General features: G+C 57.9%; 1 protein-coding gene across 1 annotated transcript in view; it reads right to left on the bottom strand.

The window, feature by feature from the left end:
- LOC144770018 (putative cation-transporting ATPase 13A4) overlaps window positions 1-24,969 on the bottom strand; it is a 380,863-nt gene that overhangs the window by 333,889 nt on the left and 22,005 nt on the right. The window contains exon 4 of the mRNA XM_078654211.1: window positions 2,898-2,967. Within this exon, the coding sequence (XP_078510337.1) occupies window positions 2,898-2,967 (70 nt within the window). The remainder of the gene's footprint in view (window positions 1-2,897; window positions 2,968-24,969) is intronic.

Genomic DNA, 24,969 nt, shown 5'->3' with positions numbered 1-24,969 from the left:
GAAGTCAGCTATCAAAAAAGCAAAGAAAAGGTACTATTCAGACAGAACTCAAAATGCTAAATGTTAAAATAAAGAATTCTATAAAATACTCAATAAAATTTGTAAAGCAAATTGCCTAGAAGTAACTCAGCCAGTTACTCAAAATTTCACAGACAAACTGGCAAATCATCACACAGACAAAGCAGACACATTAGACTCGTACTTAAAGCAGAGACAAAACACCAACACTAACCCATTTACAAAACAGCAATCCAAGAATACTCTAACCCAGCCTCTCTGCTCCTTCCAACACATTTCACACAATGAATTTATGGACCTGGTCAAAGAAAGAAGGCCTGCTGGCAGCCCTCTGACCCATGTCCACCGCAAACTTTCAAGACAATTCTAACAATCTCTGCTGCCACTCCAGTAGGAAGAATCATCAATGATTCCTTAACTACAGGAATATTTCCAGAAGAACTCAAAAAGTCATACATTGCCCATCACTGAAGAAAACAAACTTGGACCCGTTGAACCCCGACAAATGGACCGTTCCTGGGCAAACTGATAGAAAGGGCAATGTTCACCCAGATGTCACAATTCATTGAAGAGAATGACATACTTTCAGACTTCCAATCTGGGAAGAAACACAGAATCTGCCCTCTTGCTATCTGGGATGACCTGAAGAACACAGTTGACTGAGACGGGGTTGCTGTGATACTCCTCTTAGACCTCTCGGCTGCCTTTGACACAGTTGACCATGACACTCTGACACAAGGACTATAAAAACCGGCATAGAGGGGACTGATCTAGACTGGATCGCATCCTACCTTCCAACAGGATTAATGTCATTCATACCCCACCTTTCTCGTCCAATCCATAATCCACAAAAGTAGGTTCCCTTAAGGCTCTCCTATCTCGCCCATGCTTTTCAACAACTACATGAAGTCATTATCGATACTGATCAATCAATTTCACCTCAAGTGCTATAATTATGTGGCTGACACGCCAATACTCCTTCAACTGGAATGCCTCAAAGACTTTGAAAACGTGCCAGTTTTCAATTGTCTCAGAGCCGTGGATCAGTGGATGACTTGGAGCCATCTCAAACTGAATGCTTCAAAAACAGAAATACTCACGCGTGGTGATTTGAAACATTATGACCCGCTCGCCGCCTGGCCTGATGAAGTGGAATCACCACCGAAAGTATTGAAGGAAAGAAGAAACCTTGGAATGACCATGGACTCCAAGCTATCGATTAATGCCCAAGTTCAAAAACTAGCAGGATCAAGCTTTGTTACTATAAAAACTCGGCGACAAATCTTCCCCCAATTGGTATTTCCCCACAAGGTCCAAGCTACCATCTCCCTTGTTCTGTCCAAACTCAATTACGACCATATTCTCTACCACCTTTAACCACCATAAAAAGACTACAACAGATTCTGAACTCGGCTGCCATTCTACTCTTGCATATCGAACCGCGAGACCACATCTCCCCTGCCTTGACAGCCCTGCATTTGGTTACCAGTTGTCAGAAGATCCACGTTAAAGCTGCTTTGTATCACCCAAAAAGAGATAAATGGAATGGGACCATTTTTCATCAGGAATAAAATCACCAAACATATTCAACAAAGGAACCTCCGCTCTAGAGTGGCATCTCACCTCAAAATCCCAAGATACAAGACAGAAACCTGGACTGGGAGCCAGTGGAGATTGTTCAGGTGTGAAGAGATGTGATTATTTACTTATAAGCTTTCTGATAAACTTGAAACCTACCAAAAGCGGTGACCTCATGCCTAAACAATGACCTGTGACTCAGTCCTCCTCCCATAGCCCCCTGTCACATCAGCACTGTGACACCTTTCCCTATGATTTCAGTGATCCCTTTCTAACCCACCCCATATACACTCACCTGCTCTTGGCACCGAGACCGTCTACCAACCTGTGAGGACACCGTGCATTCTCTGCCCCACACCTTCATTTTTGTGGGCTTGTTTATTTCACATACAACAGGCACCGCCGAGTACAATCTTTTTTTATTTCACACACCCCTCTTTCACCACTTCTCTCCATATGGGCACAAAGGGACCCTCCTCCACTGCATGTGTGGCCCCAAGCTCATCCTGCCCATTGTTCCCTCCCTCCTCCCCTCTGGTGTTTTCTCTCTTCCACCCCTCCCTCCCTCCACTGTGGCTGTTTCTCTAATTGCTGATTATCACTTGAATTGGACCACTGTGACTTTTGTTGCCTAGTTGTGGTATTTTGTTACTCCTTGTTGCACTGTTTTATAGTGCTAATACCTCATAATTATGATAACTTAAATAAAGATTTTAAAATGAAGGAAGACATAAAGAGAGTTTCACCAAAATATAAAAAGCTCAATTTCTAGTAAAGTGCTTCTTTAATGCCAAGTTCAGTATAATCTCATCCAGCAGCTTTTGGTGTAGCCAAGAACTAAAATCATATTAGAGCGGGAATGGAAACTCTAATGTTCCCCTCCATCTGTAATCTCGTCCCACCTGATGGTTCTGCCTGATGATCCCAGAGACTTCCAAAGCAACAAATTGACACAGTGGTATGCAGGACTTTCAGCCCACAAACACATGAGCACTTCTATATGAGATCCTAATCGACACTGGATAACCGGGCACATAAATACATCGTGACCACTATAGCTCTAACTTACATAGGGCTAGTGTGGTTTGTATGGGTACAATGTTTCGGCCTATAAGTTCAGATGCACTTGAGGCCTAAGGCATATTCAAATGCTTCAGTTTTTAGTGTAGGTCACATCAAGGTGCAGAAAGGTCAAAGTACTTGTTTATTTGTTGACAGTCAGACAGGATCCTTTTTATATCATGCGATGCTCTACATCTGAAATATTTGCAAGTAGAAAAACAAAAACAAACAAAACCTACCTCTTTCAAAAGCAGTTTCCAAATGGGAGTAATTTCCACTTCAATCCTATTTGGTCCAACAACTTTTTTCCTGTAAGAATATTGGTAATTCACATTTTCATTTGGGTTTTCAATAGTCATCATAGATTTCTTCCAAAGGATGGAGTATACGTAACATTAGGAAAGCTTGCAATGTATATTTTGGTAACACCTTACATTAATGGGAGGAACTGGGAGAAGAAGCAAGATCATGTTCACAAATGGTTCAATTTCCTTAGAATTGAATAATGACAAAACATTGTACATATTTACTATTGCATTTCATTTCACACAAGGAGGTAATCTGATCTGCCCGAATTCACTAATTTTAAGTCCACTTAAGGTACAGTCATTGGAGGCCAGATCCACAGCTTTCATAGTACCTTAGCATGTCGACCATGTAGAACATTGGGTGGACGGGATACTATTATCCCACCGCTGCCACCAGTGTAGGAAATGGGATTATTAGTTGTGCAGGGTTTGAGGTCTGAGCAAGTAACAGGTCCAAAGTTTCTGCTTACTGGGCAAGCACCCCATTGCAGCGCTAGACTCTCTCGGGGTAGAGAAGCAAAGCAATTCAAGGCCTACTCGGGGAGGTGGTATCGGCTAGTAATCACCATTTACTGGCACACAATATTAACTCTTAATAAATGATTGTCCTGTCAAGTACATTTATTATACACAAATTACTACACATTAACTTACAAATATATACATAAGACAGATTGAAAATAGCTTAGATGACATTATAAAATCATATTTGACTCCTAAAGGGTCATGACCACCAAAATCACTTGAACCGTCCGCCTATAACAGATAACACATCATGCTTATATAAAACAGGCCTGTTGGCTCTATCAACTGTCATCTCATTACAACAACAACAAACAAACCACATGTGAAAACGTTTTTTTTTATGCAAACTGCAATAATCAATAACAACCTCGTGTAAATGCAATTATTAATATCAATAAATCATAGCAACCTGTGGGTGACATCCGTAGCCTGCAGAGAAACAAGCACACTGCATTGACCCGGAGCACACCGTGCAGGCAGCCTGCAGGGACACAAGCACCACTGCATTGACCCGGTGCAGACCGTGCAGGCAGCCTGCAGGGAAACAAGCACCACTGCATTGACCCGGTGCAGAGCGTGCAGGCAGCCTGCAGGGACACAAGCACCACTGCATTGATCCGGAGCAGGCCGTGCAGGCAGCCTGCAGGGAAACAAGCACCACTGCATTGACCCGGTGCAAAGCGTGCAGGTAGCCTGCAGGGAAACAAGCACCACTGCATTGACCCGGAGCAGACCGTGCAGGCAGCCTGCAGGGAAACAAGCACCACTGCATTGACCCGGAGTAAACCGTGCAGGCAGCCTGCAGGGAAACAAGCACCACTGCATTGACCCGGAGCAGACCGTGCAGGCAGCCTGCAGGGAAACAAGCACACTGCATTGACCCGGAGCAGAGCACGCAGGCAGCCTGCAGGGAAACAAGCACCACTGCATTGACTCGGAGCAGATCGTGCAGGCAGCCTGCAGGGACACAAGCACCACTGCATTGACCCGGTGCAGAGCATGCAGGCAGCCTGCAGGGAAAAAAGCACCACTGTATTGACCCGGAGCAGAGCGTGCAGGCAGCCTGCAGGGACACAAGCACCACTGCATTGACCCGGAGCAGAGCGTGCAGGCAGCCTGCAGGGAAACAAGCATACTACATTGACCCGGTGCAGAGCGTGCAGGCAGCCTGCAGGGAAACAAGCGCCACTGCATTGACCCGGAGCAGACCGTACAGGCAGCCTGCAGGGACACAAGCACCACTGCATTGACTCGGAGCAGAGCGTGCAGGCAGCCTGAAGGGAAACAAGCACACTGCATTGACCCGGTGCAGAGCGTGCAGGCAGCCTGCAGGGAAACAAGCACACTGCATTGACCCGGAGCAGACCGTGCAGGCAGCCTGCAGGGAAACAAGCACCACTGCATTGACCCGGAGCAGACCGTGCAGGCAGCCTGCAGGGAAACAAGCACACTGCATTGACCCGGAGCACACCGTGCAGGCAGCCTGCAGGGAAACAAGCACCACTGCTTTGACCCGGTGCAGAGCGTGCAGGCAGCCTGCAGGGACACAAGCGCCACTGCATTGACCAGGTGCAGACCGTGCAGGCAGCCTGCAGGGAAACAAGCACCACTGCATTGACCCGGAGTAAACCGTGCAGGCAGCCTGCAGGGAAACAAGCACCACTGCATTGCCCCGGAGCAGATCGTGCAGGCAGCCTGCAGGGAAACAAGCACCACTGCATTGACCCGGAGCAGATCGTGCAGGCAGCCTGCAGGGAAACAAGCACCACTGCATTGACCCGGAGCAGAGCGTGCAGGCAGCTTGCAGGGACACAAGCACCACTGCATTGCCCCGGTGCAGACCGTGCAGGCAGCCTGAAGGGAAACAAGCACACTGCATTGACCCGGTGCAGAGCGTGCAGGCAGCCTGCGGGGAAACAAGCACCACTGCATTGACCCGGAGCAGATCGTGCAGGCAGCCTGCAGGGACACAAGCACCACTGCATTGACCCGGAGCAGAGCGTGCAGGCAGCCTGCAGGGAAACAAGCACCACTGCATTGACCCGGAGCAGAGCGTGCAGGCAGCCTGCAGGGAAACAAGCGCCACTGCATTGACCCGGAGCAGAGCACACAGGCAGCCTGCAGGGACACAAGCACCACTGCATTGACCCGGAGCAGACCGTGCAGGCAGCCTGCAGGGACACAAGCACCACTGCATTGACCCCGTGCAGAGCGTGCTGGCAGCCTGCAGGGAAACAAGCACAACTGCATTGACCCGGAGCACACCGTGCAGGCAGCCTGCAGGGACACAAGTACCACTGCATTGACCCGGAGCAGACCGTGCAGGCAGCCTGCAGGGAAACAAGCACCACTGCATTGACCCGGAGCAGATCGTGCAGGCAGCCTGCAGGGACACAAGCACCACTGCATTGACCCGGAGCAGAGCGTGCAGGCAGCCTGCAGGGAAACAAGCACCACTGTATTGACCCGGAGCAGAGCGTGCAGGCAGCCTGCAGGGAAACAAGCACCACTGCATTGACCCGGAGCAGACCGTGCAGGCAGCCTGCAGGGAAACAAGCGCCACTGCATTGACCCGGAGCAGACCGTGCAGGCAGCCTGCAGGGAAACAAGCGCCACTGCATTGACCCGGAGCAGACCGTGCAGGCAGCCTGCAGGGACACAAGCACCACTGCATTGACTCGGAGCAGACCGTGCAGGCAGCCTGCAGGGAAACAAGCACCACTGCATTGACCTGGAGCAGACCGTGCAGGCAGCCTGCAGGGACACAAGCACCACTGCATTGACCCGGAGCAGATCGTGCAGGCAACCTGCAGAGAAACAAGCACCACTGCATTGACCCGGAGCAGACCGTGCAGGCAGCCTGCAGGGAAACAAGCACCACTGCATTGACCCGGAGCAGACCGTGCAGGCAGCCTGCAGGGAAACAAGCACCACTGCATTGACCCGGAGCAGACCGTGCAGGCAGCCTGCAGGGAAACAAGCACCACTGCATTGACCCGGTGCAGAGCGTGCAGGCAGCCTGCAGGGAAACAAGCACACTGCATTGACCCGGAGCAGAGCGTGCAGGCAGCTTGCAGGGACACAAGCACCACTGCATTGACCCCGTGCAGAGCGTGCTGGCAGCCTGCAGGGAAACAAGCACCACTGCATTGACCCGGAGCAGAGCGTGCAGGCAGCCTGCAGGGAAACAAGCACACTGCATTGACCCGGTGCAGAGCGTGCAGGCAGCCTGTAGGGAAAAAAGCACCACTGCATTGCCCCGGTGCAGACCGTGCAGGCAGCCGGCAGGGAAACAAGCGCCACTGCATTGACCCGAAGCAGAGCGTGCAGGCAGCCTGCAGGGACACAAGCACCACTGCATTGACCCGGAGCAGATCGTGCAGGTAGCCTGCAGGGAAACAAGCACCACTGCATTGACCCGGAGCAGACCGTGAAGGCAGCCTGCAGGGAAACAAGCACCACTGCATTGCCCCGGTGCAGACCGTGCAGGCAGCCTGCAGGGAAACATGCGCCACTGCATTGACCCGGAGCAGAGCGTGCAGGCAGCCTGCAGGGACACAAGCACCACTGCATTGACCCGGAGCAGATCGTGCAGGTAGCCTGCAGGGAAACAAGCACCACTGCATTTCCCGGAGCAGACCGTGCAGGCAGCCTGCAGGGAAACAAGCACCACTGCATTGACCCGGAGCGGACCGTGCAGGCAGCCTGCAGGGAAACAAGCACCACTGCATTGACCCGGAGCAGATCGTGCAGGCAACCTGCAGGGAAACAAGCACCACTGCATTGACCCGGAGCAGATCGTGCAGGCAGCCTGCAGGGAAACAAGCACCACTGCATTGACCCGGAGCAGACCGTGCAGGCAGCCTGCAGGGAAACAAGCACCACTGCATTGACCCGGAGCAGAGCGTGCAGGCAGCCTGCAGGGAAACAAGCACACTGCATTGACCTGGTGCAGAGCGTGCAGGCAGCCTGCAGGGAAACAAGCACCACTGCATTGCCCCGGTGCAGATTGTGCAGGTAGCCTGCAGGGAAACAAGCACCACTGTATTGACCCGGAGCAGACCGTGCAGGCAGCCTGCGGGGAAACAAGCGCCACTGCATTGACCCGGTGCAGGCAGCCTGCAGGGACACAAGCACCACTGCATTGACCCAGAGCAGACCGTGCAGGCAGCCTGCAGGGAAACAAGCGCCACTGCATTGACCCGGAGCAGACCGTGCAGGCAGCCTGCAGGGACACAAGCACCACTGTATTGACCCGGAGCAGACCGTGCAGGCAGCCTGCAGGGAAACAAGCGCCACTGCATTGACCCGGAGCAGACCGTGCAGGCAGCCTGCAGGGAAACAAGCATACTGCATTGACCCGGTGCAGAGCGTGCAGGCAGCCTGCAGGGAAACAAGCACCACTGCATTGCCCCAGTGCAGACCGTGCAGGCAGCCTGCAGGGAAACAAGACCCACTGCATTGACCCGGAGCAGAGCGTGCAGGCAGCCTGCAGGGACACAAGCACCACTGCATTGACCCGGAGCAGATCGTGCAGGTAGCCTGCAGGGAAACAAGCACCACTGCATTGACCCGGAGCAGACCGTGCAGGCTGCCTGCAGGGAAACAAGCACCACTGCAATGACCCGGAGCAGAGCATGCAGGCAGCCTGCAGGGAAACAAGCACACTGCATTGACCCGGTGCAGAGCGTGCAGGCAGCCTGCAGGGAAACAAGCACCACTGCATTGCCCCGGTGCAGACCGTGCAGGCAGCCTGCAGGGAAACAAGCGCCACTGCATTGACCCGGAGCAGAGCGTGCAGGCAGCCTGCAGGGACACAAGCACCACTGCATTGACCCGGAGCAGATCTTGCAGGTAGCCTGCAGGGAAACAAGCACCACTGCATTGACCCGGAGCAGACCGTGCAGGCAGCCTGCAGGGAAACAAGCACACTGCATTGACCCGGTGCAGAGCGTGCAGGCAGCCTGCAGGGAAACAAGCACCACTGCATTGTCCCGGTGCAGACCGTGCAGGCAGCCTGCAGGGAAACAAGCGCCACTGCATTGACCCGGAGCAGAGCGTGCAGGCAGCCTGCAGGGACACAAGCACCACTGCATTGACCCGGAGCAGATCGTGCAGGTAGCCTGCAGGGAAACAAGCACCACTGTATTGACCCAGAGCAGACCGTGCAGGCAGCCTGTAGGGAAACAAGCACCACTGCATTGACCCGGAGCAGACCGTGCAGGCAGCCTGCAGGGAAACAAGCACCACTGCATTGACCCGGAGCAGACCGTGCAGGCAGCCTGTAGGGAAACAAGCACAACTGCATTGACCCGGTGCAGAGCGTGCAGGCAGCCTGCAGGGAAACAAGCACCACTGCATTGACCCGGTGCAGAGCGTGCAGGCAGCCTGCAGGGAAACAAGCACCACTGCATTGCCCCGGTGCAGACCGTGCAGGCAGCCTGCAGGAAAACAAGCGCCACTGCATTGACCCGGAGCAGACCGTGCAGGCAGCCTACAGGGAAACAAGCACCACTGCATTGACCCGGAGCAGACCGTGCAGGCAGCCTGCAGGGAAACAAGCACACTGCATTGACCCGGAGCACACCGTGCAGGCAGCCTGCAGGGAAACAAGCACCACTGCATTGACCCGGAGCAGACCGTGCAGGCAGCCTGCAGGGACACAAGCACCACTGCATTGACCCGGTGCAGAGCGTGCAGGCAGCCTGCAGGGACACAAGCACCACTGCATTGCCCCGGTGCAGAGCGTGCAGGCAGCCTGCAGGGACACAAGCGCCACTGCAGTGACCCGGTGCAGACCGTGCAGGCAGCCTGCAGGGAAACAAGCACCACTGCATTGACCCGGAGTAAACCGTGCAGGCAGCCTGCAGGGAAACAAGCACCACTGCATTGCCCCGGAGCAGAGCGTGCAGGCAGCCTGCACGGACACAAGCGCCACTGCAGTGACCCGGTGCAGACCGTGCAGGCAGCCTGCAGGGAAACAAGCACCACTGCATTGACCCGGAGTAAACCGTGCAGGCAGCCTGCAGGGAAACAAGCACCACTGCATTGCCCCGGAGCAGATCGTGCAGGCAGCCTGCAGGGAAACAAGCACCACTGCATTGACCCGGAGCAGATCGTGCAGGCAGCCTGCATGGAAACAAGCACCACTGCATTGACCCGGAGCAGAGCGTGCAGGCAGCTTGCAGGGACACAAGCACCACTCCATTGCCCCGGTGCAGACCGTGCAGGCAGCCTGAAGGGAAACAAGCACCACTGCATTGACCCGGAGCAGAGCGTGCAGGCAGCCTGCAGGGAAACAAGCACACTGCATTGACCGGGTGCAGAGCGTGCAGGCAGCCTGCGGGGAAACAAGCACCACTGCATTAACCCGGAGCAGATCTTGCAGGCAGCCTGCAGGGAAACAAGCACCACTGCATTGACCCAGAGCAGATCGTGCAGGCAGCTTGCAGGGACACAAGCACCACTGCATTGCCCCGGTGCAGACCGTGCAGGCAGCCTGCAGGGACACAAGCGCCACTGCATTGACCAGGTGCAGACCGTGCAGGCAGCCTGCAGGGAAACAAGCACCACTGCATTGACCCGGAGTAAACCGTGCAGGCAGCCTGCAGGGAAACAAGCACCACTGCAGTTGGACACTTCCATCTCCCACTGCGAAGCCCTAGCCACTTTCTTTCTGGACAAAGTCAAGAAAATCTACCAGGCGTTTCCGAGCCCATTGCCACCTGTGATTCCCTGGAGCGGTTCCAGTAACTGTCCATCGCTGCATTCCCTTCCAACTCTTTCTAATGAGGAGTTTGCGAAATGGGCCTTGCGAGTCAAATCTGGCTCGCCTGCAGACCCGGTAAGATCGGCCCTTTTCAGGGATGCTGCCTTTCAGGGGCGCACAATAGTGTGTTCTCTGATTAACCTCTCCCTGACTTCTGGCCTTGTTCCTGCCAAGTGGAAGCAAGCGGTGGTTTCCCCGATCCTGAAAAAACCATCTTTGGATCCGTTGAAACCAGAAAACTACCGCCCAATATCTTTGCTCCCTTGGCCGGCCAAGGTCATGGAGGCCCATGTAAACCTGGCCCTCACAGAGCATATGACCCAAGTTAATGTCCTGGATCCCGTGCAGAATGGGTTCCGTGCTGGTCACAGCACTGAGACGGCCCTTCTGGCAATGGTTGAGCACTTGCGGACTGTATTGGATGCAGGTCAAACGGCAGCGCTTATTTTATTAGACCTGAGCGCTGCCTTTGACACTGTTTCCCATCGCATCCTTTTACACCGCCTGCAGGACATTGGCCTCTGTGGTTCAGCTCTGCAGTGGTTCCGCTCCTTCCTCAGTGATCGCTCCTTCTGCGTTGCCACCCCTCCCTTTCAGTCCAAATACCATCCGCTGGACCTGGGGGTGCCTCAGGGCTCCTCGCTGAGTCCCACGCTTTTTAATCTGTACGTGCAGCCGCTGGCTGAAGTCGCCAGGCAATGGGGCCTAACCATGGTTTCCTATGCCGACGACACTCAGCTGGCGGTTACGATCAGCGGGGATGCCAAGAAGGATGCCCTCAGGTTCCGCAGTGGACTGAGAGAGGTGGCCAGCTGGATGAATAACAACTGTCTCCAGCTGAACGCATCAAAAACGGAGGTGATGATCGTTGGAAGGGATGCGGACCTCTGGGGAGATGGATGGTGGCCTCCTGAGCTGGGAACAGCTCCAGCCCCTGTCCTGGAACTCAGGAATCTGGGAGTATGGCTTGACCACACGTTAAGTTTTGTGACTCACACGAAGAGAGTGGCGGCCTGCTGTTTTGGAGTATTACGTGGGCTAAGACCCCTGCTCAAATTTTTTGATGCTCCTACAAGACAGCTGGTCATTCAAGCAATGATTATTTCTCGGCTGGACTATGCTAGCTCACTCCTTTTAGGAGCGAACCAAGCTGAGATACTCCGTTTACAGCGAGTCCAGAACGCTGCGGCGAGGGCGGTGGTCGGCCTGCCCCGGACCTGCCCTACCTCCAATACTCTGCGGTCCTTACACTGGCTCCCGATGAATAAGCGAATTCAATTTAAAGCCCTTAGCCTGGTTTTTAAAATTCTTCGAGAGTCGGCACCTGTGTTACTTAATAAATTGATCTCTCCCTATGTGCCAACTCGCTCACTTCGTTCCCTGGGACAATCCTTGGTGGTTGTTCCCCGGTTTAGACTTAGTCGGATGGGGGGACGCTCTTTTCGAGTGAAAGCTGCAACCCTCTGGAATGCGCTCCCTTTGGAAATCCGCCTCTTGGATGATTTAATATCCTTCCGTAGGGCCTTGAAAACTTTTCTGTTTTAAACTTCTCCTGTTTTAAGTGTTCTGCTTTTCTGATGCTGGTTTTAGTGTTGTGTTGTGTCTGCCTTTCCCTGCGCCAGGACGCTCCTTCGCTGGAGCATCTGTGCGCATTAAAAATGTTACATAACATAACATAACATAACTGCATTGCCCCGGAGCAGATCGTGCAGGCAGCCTGCAGGGAAACAAGCACCACTGCATTGACCCGGAGCAGATCGTGCAGGCAGCCTGCAGGGAAACAAGCACCACTGAATTGACCCGGAGCAGAGCGTGCAGGCAGCTTGCAGGGACACAAGCACCACTGCATTGCCCCGGTGCAGACCGTGCAGGCAGCCTGAAGGGAAACAAGCACACTGCATTGACCCGGTGCAGAGCGTGCAGGCAGCCTGCAGGGACACAAGCACCACTGCATTGACCCGGAGCAGAGCGTGCAGGCAGCCTGCAGGGAAACAAGCACCACTGCATTGACCCGGAGCAGAGCGTGCAGGCAGCCTGCAGGGAAACAAGCGCCACTGCATTGACCCGGAGCAGAGCACACAGGCAGCCTGCAGGGACACAAGCACCACTGCATTGACCCGGAGCAGACCGTGCAGGCAGCCTGCAGGGACACAAGCACCACTGCATTGACCCCGTGCAGAGCGTGCTGGCAGCCTGCAGGGAAACAAGCACAACTGCATTGACCCGGAGCACACCGTGCAGGCAGCCTGCAGGGACACAAGTACCACTGCATTGACCCGGAGCAGACCGTGCAGACAGCCTGCAGGGAAACAAGCACCACTGCATTGACCCGGAGCAGATCGTGCAGGCAGCCTGCAGGGACACAAGCACCACTGCATTGACCCGGAGCAGAGCGTGCAGGCAGCCTGCAGGGAAACAAGCATCACTGCATTGACCCGGAGCAGAGCGTGCAGGCAGCCTGCAGGGAAACAAGCACCACTGCATTGACCCGGAGCAGACCGTGCAGGCAGCCTGCAGGGAAACAAGCGCCACTGCATTGACCCGGAGCAGACCGTGCAGGCAGCCTGCAGGGAAACAAGCGCCACTGCATTGACCCGGAGCAGACCGTGCAGGCAGCCTGCAGGGACACAAGCACCACTGCATTGACTCGGAGCAGACCGTGCAGGCAGCCTGCAGGGAAACAAGCACCACTGCATTGACCCGGAGCAGACCGTGCAGGCAGCCTGCAGGGACACAAGCACCACTGCATTGACCCGGAGCAGATGGTGCAGGCAACCTGCAGAGAAACAAGCACCACTGCATTGACCCGGAGCAGACCGTGCAGGCAGCCTGCAGGGAAACAAGCACCACTGCATTGACCCGGAGCAGACCGTGCAGGCAGCCTGCAGGGAAACAAGCACCACTGCATTGACCCGGAGCAGACCGTGCAGGCAGCCTGCAGGGAAACAAGCACCACTGCATTGACCCGGTGCAGAGCGTGCAGGCAGCCTGCAGGGAAACAAGCACACTGCATTGACCCGGAGCAGAGCGTGCAGGCAGCTTGCAGGGACACAAGCACCACTGCATTGACCCCGTGCAGAGCGTGCTGGCAGCGTGCAGGGAAACAAGCACCACTGCATTGACCCGGAGCAGAGCGTGCAGGCAGCCTGCAGGGAAACAAGCACACTGCATTGACCCGGTGCAGAGCGTGCAGGCAGCCTGTAGGGAAAAAAGCACCACTGCATTGCCCCGGTGCAGACCGTGCAGGCAGCCGGCAGGGAAACAAGCGCCACTGCATTGACCTGAAGCAGAGCGTGCAGGCAGCCTGCAGGGACACAAGCACCACTGCATTGACCCGGAGCAGATCGTGCAGGTAGCCTGCAGGGAAACAAGCACCACTGCATTGACCCGGAGCAGACCGTGCAGGCAGCCTGCAGGGAAACAAGCACCACTGCATTGCCCCGGTGCAGACCGTGCAGGCAGCCTGCAGGGAAACAAGCGCCACTGCATTGACCCGGAGCAGAGCGTGCAGGTAGCCTGCAGGGAAACAAGCACCACTGCATTGACCCGGAGCAGACCGTGCAGGCAGCCTGCAGGGAAACAAGCACCACTGCATTGACCCGGAGCAGACCGTGCAGGCAGCCTGCAGGGAAACAAGCACCACTGCATTGACCCGGAGCAGATCGTGCAGGCAACCTGCAGGGAAACAAGCACCACTGCATTGACCCGGAGCAGATCGTGCAGGCAGCCTGCAGGGAAACAAGCACCACTGCATTGACCCGGAGCAGACCGTGCAGGCAGCCTGCAGGGAAACAAGCACCACTGCATTGACCCGGAGCAGAGCGTGCAGGCAGCCTGCAGGGAAACAAGCACACTGCATTGACCTGGTGCAGAGCGTGCAGGCAGCCTGCAGGGAAACAAGCACCACTGCATTGCCCCGGTGCAGACCGTGCAGGCAGCCTGCAGGGAAAGAAGCGCCACTGCATTGACCCGGAGCAGAGCGTGCAGGCAGCCTGCAGGGACACAAGCACCACTGCATTGACCCGGAGCAGATTGTGCAGGTAGCCTGCAGGGAAACAAGCACCACTGTATTGACCCGGAGCAGACCGTGCAGGCAGCCTGCGGGGAAACAAGCGCCACTGCATTGACCCGGTGCAGGCAGCCTGCAGGGACACAAGCACCACTGCATTGACCCGGAGCAGACCGTGCAGGCAGCCTGCAGGGAAACAAGCGCCACTGCATTGACCCGGAGCAGACCGTGCAGGCAGCCTGCAGGGACACAAGCACCACTGCATTGACCCGGAGCAGACCGTGCAGGCAGCCTGCAGGGAAACAAGCGCCACTGCATTGACCCGGAGCAGACCGTGCAGGCAGCCTGCAGGGAAACAAGCATACTGCATTGACCCAGTGCAGAGCGTGCAGGCAGCCTGCAGGGAAACAAGCACCACTGCATTGCCCCAGTGCAGACCGTGCAGGCAGCCTGCAGGGAAACAAGACCCACTGCATTGACCCGGAGCAGAGCGTGCAGGCAGCCTGCAGGGACACAAGCACCACTGCATTGACCCGGAGCAGATCGCGCAGGTAGCCTGCAGGGAAACAAGCACCACTGCATTGACCTGGAGCAGACCGTGCAGGCTGCCTGCAGGGAAACAAGCACCACTGCAATGACCCGGAGCAGAGCATGCAGGCAGCCTGCAGGGAAACAAGCACACTGCATTGACCCGGTGCAGAGCGTGCAGGCAGCCTGCAGGGAAAAGAGCACCACTGCATTGCCCCGGTGCAGACCGTGCAGGCAGCCTGCAGGGAAACAAGCGCCACTGCATTGACCCGGAGCAGAGCGTGCAGGCAGCCTGCAGGGACACAAGCACCACTGCATTGACCCGGAGCAGATCGTGCGGGTAGCCTGCAGGGAAACAAGCACCACTGCATTGACCCGGAGCAGACCGTGCAGGCAGCCTGGAGGGAAACATGCACCACTGCATTGACCCGGAGCAGACCGTGCAGGCAGCCTGCAGGGAAACAAGCACCACTGCATTGACCCGGAGCAGATCGTGCAGGCAACCTGCAGGGAAACAAGCACCACTGCATTGACCCGGAGCAGATCGTGCAGGCAGCCTGCAGGGAAACAAGCACCACTGCATTGACCCGGAGCAGACCGTGCAGGCAGCCTGCAGGGAAACAAGCACCAATGCATTGACCCGGAGCAGAGCGTGCAGGCAGCCTGCAGCGAAACAAGCACACTGCATTGACCCGGTGCAGAGCGTGCAGGCAGCCTGCAGGGAAACAAGCACCACTGCATTGCCCCGGTGCAGACCGTGCAGGCAGCCTGCAGGGAAACAAGCGCCACTGCATTGACCCGGAGCAGAGCGTGCAGGCAGCCTACAGGGACACAAGCACCACTGCATTGACCCGGAGCAGATCGTGCAGGTAGCCTGCAGGGAAACAAGCACCACTGTATTGACCCGGAGCAGACCGTGCAGGCAGCCTGTAGGGAAACAAGCACCACTGCATTGACCCGGAGCAGACCGTGCAGGCAGCCTGCAGGGAAACAAGCACCACTGCATTGACCCGGAGCAGACCGTGCAGGCAGCCTGTAGGGAAACAAGCACAACTGCATTGACCCGGTGCAGAGCGTGCAGGCAGCCTGCAGGGAAACAAGCACCACTGCATTGACCCGGTGCAGAGCGTGCAGGCAGCCTGCAGGGAAACAAGCACCACTGCATTGCCCCGGTGCAGACCGTGCAGGCAGCCTGCAGGGAAACAAGCGCCACTGCATTGACCCGGAGCAGACCGTGCAGGCAGCCTACAGGGAAACAAGCACCACTGCATTGACCCGGAGCAGACCGTGCAGGCAGCCTGCAGGGAAACAAGCACACTGCATTGACCCGGAGCACACCGTGCAGGCAGCCTGCAGGGAAACAAGCACCACTGCATTGACCCGGAGCAGACCGTGCAGGCAGCCTGCAGGGACACAAGCACCACTGCATTGACCCGGTGCAGAGCGTGCAGGCAGCCTGCAGGGACACAAGCACCACTGCATTGCCCCGGTGCAGAGCGTGCAGGCAGCCTGCAGGGACACAAGCGCCACTGCAGTGACCCGGTGCAGACCGTGCAGGCAGCCTGCAGGGAAACAAGCACCACTGCATTGACCCGGAGTAAACCGTGCAGGCAGCCTGCAGGGAAACAAGCACCACTGCATTGCCCCGGAGCAGATCGTGCAGGCAGCCTGCAGGGAAACAAGCACCACTGCATTGACCCGGAGCAGATCGTGCAGGCAGCCTGCAGGGAAACAAGCACACTGCATTGACCCGGTGCAGAGCGTGCAGGCAGCCTGCAGGGAAACAAGCACCACTGCATTGACCCGGAGCAGAGCGTGCAGGCAGCCTGCAGGGAAACAAGCACCACTGCATTGACCCGGTGCAGAGCGTGCAGGCAGCCTGCAGGGACACAAGCGCCACTGCAGTGACCCGGTGCAGACCGTGCAGGCAGACTGCAGGGAAACAAGCACCACTGCATTGACCCGGAGTAAACCGTGCAGGCAGCCTGCAGGGAAACAAGCACCACTGCATTGCCCCGGAGCAGATCGTGCAGGCAGCCTGCAGGGAAACAAGCACCACTGCATTGACCCGGAGCAGATCGTGCAGGCAGCCTGCAGGGAAACAAGCACCACTGCATTGACCCGGAGCAGAGCGTGCAGGCAGCTTGCAGGGACACAAGCACCACTGCATTGCCCCGGTGCAGACCGTGCAGGCAGCCTTCAGGGAAAAAGCACCACTGCATTGACCCGGAGCAGACCGTGCAGGCAGCCTGCAGGGACACAAGCACCACTGCATTGACCCGGAGCAGACCGTGCAGGCAGCCTGAAGGGAAACAAGCACCACTGCATTGACCCGGAGCAGAGCGTGCAGGCAGCCTGCAGGGAAACAAGCACACTGCATTGACCGGGTGCAGAGCGTGCAGGCAGCCTGCGGGGAAACAAGCACCACTGCATTGACCCGGAGCAGATCATGCAGGCAGCCTGCAGGGAAACAAGCACCACTGCATTGACCCAGAGCAGATCGTGCAGGCAGCTTGCAGGGACACAAGCACCACTGCATTGCCCCGGTGCAGACCGTGCAGGCAGCCTTCAGGGAAAAAGCACCACTGCATTGACCCGGAGCAGACCGTGCAGGCAGCCTGCAGGGACACAAGCACCACTGCATTGACCCGGTGCAGAGCGTGCAGGCAGCCTGCAGGGACACAAGAACCACTGCATTGCCCCGGTGCAGACCGTGCAGGCAGCCTGCAGGGAAACAAGCACCACTGCATTGCCCCGGTGCAGACCGTGCAGGCAGCCTGCAGGGAAACAAGCAGCACTGCATTGACCCGGAGCAGATCGTGCAGGCAGCCTGCAGGGAAACAAGCACCACTGCATTGACCCGGAGCAGATCGTGCAGGCAACCTGCAGGGAAACAAGCACCACTGCATTGACCCGGAGCAGATCGTGCAGGCAGCCTGCAGGGAAACAAGCACCACTGCATTGACCCGGAGCAGACCGTGCAGGCAGCCTGCAGGGAAACAAGCACCACTGCATTGACCCGGAGCAGAGCGTGCAGGCAGCCTGCAGGGAAACAAGAACACTGCATTGACCCGGTGCAGAGCGTGCAGGCAGCCTGCAGGGAAACAAGCACCACTGCATTGCCCCGGTGCAGACCGTGCAGGCAGCCTGCAGGGAAACAAGCGCCACTGCATTGACCCGGAGCAGAGCGTGCAGGCAGCCTGCAGGGACACAAGCACCACTGCATTGACCCGGAGCAGATCGTGCAGGTAGCCTGCAGGGAAACAAGCACCACTGTATTGACCCGGAGCAGACCGTGCAGGCAGCCTGTAGGGAAACAAGCACCACTGCATTGACCCGGAGCAGACCGTGCAGGCAGCCTGCAGGGAAACAAGCACCACTGCATAGACCCGGAGCAGACCGTGCAGGCAGCCTGTAGGGAAACAAGCACAACTGCATTGACCCGGTGCAGAGCGTGCAGGCAGCCTGCAGGGAAACAAGCACCACTGCATTGACCCGGTGCAGAGCGTGCAGGCAGCCTGCAGGGAAACAAGCACCACTGCATTGCCCCGGTGCAGACCGTACAGGCAGCCTGCAGGGAAACAAGCACCACTGCATTGACCCGGAGCAGACCGTGCAGGCAGCCTGCAGGGAAACAAGCACCACTGCATTGACCCGGAGCAGACCGTGCAGGCAGCCTGCAGGCAAACAAGCACACTGCATTGACCCGGAGCACACCGTGCAGGCAGCCTGCAGGGAAACAAGCACCACTGCATTGACCCGGTGCAGAGCGTGCAGGCAGCCTGCAGGGACACAAGCGCCACTGCATTGACCCGGAGCAGAGCGTGCAGGCAGCCTGCAGGGAAACAAGCACACTGCATTGACCCGGTGCAGAGCGTGCAGGCAGCCTGCAGGGAAACAAGCACCACTGCATTGCCCCGGTGCAGACCGTACAGGCAGCCTGCAGGGAAACAAGCGCCACTGCATTGACCCGGAGCAGACCGTGCAGGCAGCCTGCAGGGAAACAAGCACCACTGCATTGACCCGGAGCAGACCGTGCAGGCAGCCTGCAGGCAAACAAGCACACTGTATTGACCCGGAGTAAACCGTGCAGGCAGCCTGCAGGGAAACAAGCACCACTGCATTGCCCCGGAGCAGATCGTGCAGGCAGCCTGCAGGGAAACAAGCACCACTGCATTGACCCGGAGCAGATCGTGCAGGCAGCCTGCAGGGAAACAAGCACACTGCATTGACCCAGTGCAGAGCGTGCAGGCAGCCTGCAGGGAAACAAGCACCACTGCATTGACCCGGAGCAGATCGTGCAGGTAGCCTGCAGGGAAACAAGCACCACTGCATTGACCCGGAGCAGAGCGTGCAGGCAGCTTGCATGGACACAAGCACCACTGCATTGCCCCGGTGCAGACCGTGCAGGCAGCCTGCAGGGAAACAAGCACCACTGCATTGACCCGGAGCAGAGCGTGCAGGCAGCCTGCAGGGAAACAAGCACACTGCATTGACCGGGTGCAGAGCGTGCAGGCAGCCTGCGGGGAAACAAGCACCACTGCATTGACCCGGAGCAGATCGTGCAGGCAGCCTGCAGGGAAACAAGCACCACTGCATTGACCCAGAGCAGATCGTGCAGGCAGCTTGCAGGGACACAAGCACCACTGCATTGCCCCGGTGCAGACCGTGCAGGCAGCCTTCAGGGAAACAAGCACCACTGCATTAACCCGGAGCAGACCGTGCAGGCAGCCTGCAGGGACACAAGCACCACTGCATTGACCCGGTGCAGAGCGTGCAGGCAGCCTGCAGGGACACAAGCACCACTGCATTGCCCCGGTGCAGACCGTGCAGGCAGCCTGCAGGAAAACAAGCACCACTGCATTGCCCCGGTGCAGACCGTGCAGGCAGCCTGCAGGGAAACAAGCAGCACTGCATTGACCCGGAGCAGATCGTGCAGGCAGCCTGCAGGGAAACAAGCACCACTGCATTGACCCGGAGCAGACCGTGCAGGCAGCCTGCAGGGAAACAAGCAACACTACATTGACCCGGTGCAGAGCATGCAGACAGCCTGCAGGGACACAAGCACCACTGCATTGACCCGGAGCAGAGCGTGCAGGCAGCCTGCAGGGAAACAAGCACACTGCATTGACCTGGTGCAGAGCGTGCAGGCAGCCTGCAGGGAAACAAGCACCACTGCATTGCCCCGGTGCAGACCGTGCAGGCAGCCTGCAGGGAAACAAGCGCCACTGCATTGACCCGGAGCAGAGCTTGCAGGCAGCCTGCAGGGACACAAGCACCACTGCATTGACCTGGAGCGGATCGTGCAGGTAGCCTGCAGGGAAACAAGCACCACTGCATTGACCCGGAGCAGACCGTGCAGGCAGCCTGCAGGCAAACACGCACACTGCATTGACCCGGAGCACACCGTGCAGGCAGCCTGCAGGGAAACAAGCACACTGCATTGACCGGGTGCAGAGCGTGCAGGCAGCCTGCGCGGAAACAAGCACCACTGCATTGACCCGGAGCAGATCGTGCAGGCAGCCTGCAGGGAAACAAGCACCACTGCATTGACCCAGAGCAGATCGTGCAGGCAGCTTGCAGGGACACAAGCACCACTGCATTGCCCCGGTGCAGACCGTGCAGGCAGCCTTCAGGGAAACAAGCACCACTGCATTGACCCGGAGCAGACCGTGCAGGCAGCCTGCAGGGACACAAGCACCACTGCATTGACCCGGTGCAGAGCGTGCAGGCAGCCTGCAGGGACACAAGCACCACTGCATTGCCCCGGTGCAGACCGTGCAGGCAGCCTGCAGGGAAACAAGCACCACTGCATTGCCCCGGTGCAGACCGTGCAGGCAGCCTGCAGGGAAACAAGCAGCACTGCATTGACCCGGAGCAGATCGTGCAGGCAGCCTGCAGGGAAACAAGCACCACTGCATTGACCCGGAGCAGACCGTGCAGGCAGCCTGCAGGGAAACAAGCAACACTACATTGACCCGGTGCAGAGCATGCAGACAGCCTGCAGGGACACAAGCACCACTGCATTGACCCGGAGCAGAGCGTGCAGGCAGCCTGCAGGGAAACAAGCACACTGCATTGACCTGGTGCAGAGCGTGCAGGCAGCCTGCAGGGAAACAAGCACCACTGCATTGCCCCGGTGCAGACCGTGCAGGCAGCCTGCAGGGAAACAAGCGCCACTGCATTGACCCGGAGCAGAGCTTGCAGGCAGCCTGCAGGGACACAAGCACCACTGCATTGACCCGGAGCGGATCGTGCAGGTAGCCTGCAGGGAAAAAGCACCACTGCATTGACCCGGAGCAGACCGTGCAGGCAGCCTGCGGGGAAACAAGTACCACTGTATTGACCCGGAGCAGAGCGTGCAGGCAGCCTGCAGGGAAACAAGCACACTGCAATGACCCGGTGCAGAGCATGCAGGCAGCCTGCAGGGAACAAGCACCACTGCATTGCCCCGGTGCAGACCGTGAAGGCAGCCTGCAGGGAAACAAGCGCCACTGCATTGACCCAGAGCAGAGCATGCAGGCAGCCTGCAGGGACACAAGCACCACTGCAATGACCCGGAGCAGAGCGTGCAGGCAGCCTGCAGGGACACAAGCACCACTGCATTGACCCGGAGCAGAGGGTGCAGGCAGCCTGCAGGGACACAAGCACCACTGCATTGCCCCGGTGCAGACCGTACAGGCAGCCTGCAAGGAAACAAGCACCACTGCATTGACCCGGAGCAGACCGTGCAGGCAGCCTGCAGGCAAACAAGCACCACTGCATTGGCCCGGTGCAGAGCGTGCAGGCAGCCTGCAGGGAAACAAGCACCACTACATTGACCCGGTGCAGAGCGTGCAGGCAGCCTGCAGGGAAACAAGCACCACTGCATTGACCCGGAGCAGACCGTGCAGGCAGCCTGCAGGGAAACCAGCACCACTGCATTGACCCGGAGTAGATCGTGCAGGCAGCCTGCAGGGAAACAAGCACCACTGCATTGACCCGGAGCAGATCGTGCAGGCAGCCTGCAGGGAAACAAGCACCACTGCATTGACCCGGAGCAGACCGTGAAGGCAGCCTGCAGGGAAACAAGCACCGCTGCATTGACCTGGAGCAGAGCGTGCAGGCAGCCTGCAGGGAAACAAGCACACTGCATTGACCCGGTGCAGAGCGTGCAGGCAGCCTGCAGGGAAACAAGCACCACTGCATTGACCCGGAGCAGAGCGTGCAGGCAGCCTGCAGGGAAACAAGCACACTGCATTGACCCGGTGCAGAGCGTGCAGGCAGCCTGCAGGGAAACAAGCACCACTGCATTGACCCGGAGCAGACCGTGCAGGCAGCCTGCAGGGAAACAAGCATACTGCATTGACCCGGTGCAGAGCGTGCAGGCAGCCTGCAGGGAAACAAGCACCACTGCATTGCCCCAGTGCAGACCGTGCAGGCAGCCTGCAGGGAAATAAGACCCACTGCATTTACCCGCAGCAGAGCGTGCAGGCAGCCTGCAGGGACACAAGCACCACTGCATTGACCCGGAGCAGATCGTGCAGGTAGCCTGCAGGGAAACAAGCACCACTGCATTGACCCGGAGCAGACTGTGCAGGCAGCCTGCGGGGAAACAAGCGCCACTGCATTGACCCGGTGCAGAGCGTGCAGGCAGCCTGCAGGGACACAAGCACCACTGCATTGACCCGGAGCAGATCGTGCAGGCAGCCTGCAGGGAAACAAGCACCACTGCATTGACCCAGAGCAGACCGTGCAGGTAGCCTGCAGGGAAACCAGCACCACTGTATTGACCCGGAGCAGACCGTGCAGGCAGCCTGCGGGGAAACAAGCGCCACTGCATTTACCCGGTGCAGAGCGTGCAGGCAGCCTGCAGGGACACAAGCACCACTGCATTGACCCGAAGCAGATCGTGCAGGCAGCCTGCAGGGAAACAAGCACCACTGCTTTGACCCGGAGCAGACCGTGCAGGCAGCCTGCAGGGAAACAAGCACACTGCATTGACCCGGTGCAGAGCGTGCAGGCAGCCTGCAGGGAAACAAGCACCACTGCATTGACCCGGAGCAGAGCGTGCAGGCAGCCTGCAGGGAAACAAGCACCACTGCATTGACCCGGTGCAGAGCGTGCAGGCAGCCTGCAGGGAAACAAGCACCACTGCATTGACCCGGAGCAGATCGTGCAGGCAGCCTGCAGGGAAACAAGCACCACTGCATTGACCCGGAGCAGACCGTGCAGGCAGCCTGCAGGGAAACAAGCACCACTGCATTGACCCGGAGCAGACCGTGCAGGCAGCCTGCAGGGAAACAAGCGCCACTGCATTGACCCGGAGCAGACCGTGCAGGCAGTCTGCAGGGACACAAGCGCCACTGCATTGACCCGGAGCAGACCGTGCAGGCAGCCTGCAGGGAAACAAGCGCCACTGCATTGACCCGGAGCAGACCGTGCAGGCAGCCTGCAGGGAAACAAGCACCACTGCATTGACCCGGAGCAGACCGTGCAGGCAGCCTGCAGTGAAACAAGCACCACTGCATTGACCCGGAGCAGACCGTGCAGGCAGCCTGCAGGGAAACAAGCGCCACTGCATTGACCCGGAGCAGACCGTGCAGGCAGCCTGCAGGGAAACAAGCGCCACTGCATTGACCCGGAGCAGACCGTGCAGGCAGCCTGCAGGGAAACAAGCATACTGCATTGACCCGGTGCTGAGCATGCAGGCAGCCTGCAGGGAAACAAGCACCACTGCATTGCCCCAGTGCAGACCGTGCAGGCAGCCTGCAGGGAAACAAGACCCACTGCATTGACCCGGAGCAGAGCGTGCAGGCAGCCTGTAGGGACACATGCACCACTGCATTGACCCGGAGCAGAGCGTGCAGGCAGCCTGCAGGGAAACAAGCACCACTGCATTGACCCGGAGCAGAGCATGCAGGCAGCCTGCAGGGAAACAAGCACACTGCATTGACCCGGTGCAGAGCATGCAGGCAGCCTGCAGGGAAACAAGCACCACTGCATTGCCCCGGTGCAGACCGTGCAGGCAGCCTGCAGGGAAACAAGCGCCACTGCATTGACCGGGAGCAGAGCGTGCAGGCAGCCTGCAGGGAAACAAGCACCACTGCATTGACCCGGAGCAGATCGTGCAGGTAGCCTGCAGGGAAACAAGCACCACTGCATTGACCCGGAGCAGACCGTGCAGGCAGCCTGCAGGGAAATAAGCACCACTGCATTGACCCGGAGCAGACCATGCAGGCAGCCTGCAGGGAAACAAGCACCACTGCATTGACCCGGAGCAGATCGTGCAGGCAGCCTGCAGGGAAACAAGCACCACTGCATTGACCCGGAGCAGACCGTGCAGGCAGCCTGCAGGGAAACAAGCACCACTGCATTGACCCGGAGCAGAGCGTGCAGGCAGCCTGCAGGGAAACAAGAACACTGCATTGACCCGGTGCAGAGCGTGCAGGCAGCCTGCAGGGAAACAAGCACCACTGCATTGCCCCGGTGCAGACCGTGCAGGCAGCCTGCAGGGAAACAAGCGCCACTGCATTGACCCGGAGCAGAGCGTGCAGGCAGCCTGCAGGGACACAAGCACCACTGCATTGACCCGGAGCAGATCGTGCAGGTAGCCTGCAGGGAAACAAGCACCACTGTATTGACCCGGAGCAGACCGTGCAGGCAGCCTGTAGGGAAACAAGCACCACTGCATTGACCCGGAGCAGACCGTGCAGGCAGCCTGCAGGGAAACAAGCACCACTGCATAGACCCGGAGCAGACCGTGCAGGCAGCATGTAGGGAAACAAGCACAACTGCATTGACCCGGTGCAGAGCGTGCAGGCAGCCTGCAGGGAAACAAGCACCACTGCATTGACCCGGTGCAGAGCGTGCAGGCAGCCTGCAGGGAAACAAGCACCACTGCATTGCCCCGGTGCAGACCGTACAGGCAGCCTGCAGGGAAACAAGCGCCACTGCATTGACCCGGAGCAGACCGTGCAGGCAGCCTGCAGGGAAACAAGCACCACTGCATTGACCCGGAGCAGACCGTGCAGGCAGCCTGCAGGCAAACAAGCACACTGCATTGACCTGGAGCACACCGTGCAAGCAGCCTGCAGGGAAACAAGCACCACTGCATTGACCCGGTGCAGAGCGTGCAGGCAGCCTGCAGGGACACAAGCGCCACTGCATTGACCCGGAGCAGAGCGTGCAGG

This window comes from Lissotriton helveticus, chromosome 7 (genome assembly GCF_964261635.1).
Source record: "Lissotriton helveticus chromosome 7, aLisHel1.1, whole genome shotgun sequence".
In the NCBI taxonomy this organism is placed as follows: domain Eukaryota; kingdom Metazoa; phylum Chordata; class Amphibia; order Caudata; family Salamandridae; genus Lissotriton; species Lissotriton helveticus.
Note: the sequence above shows the minus strand (reverse complement) of the source record. Positions and strands in the feature narration are given on the sequence as shown.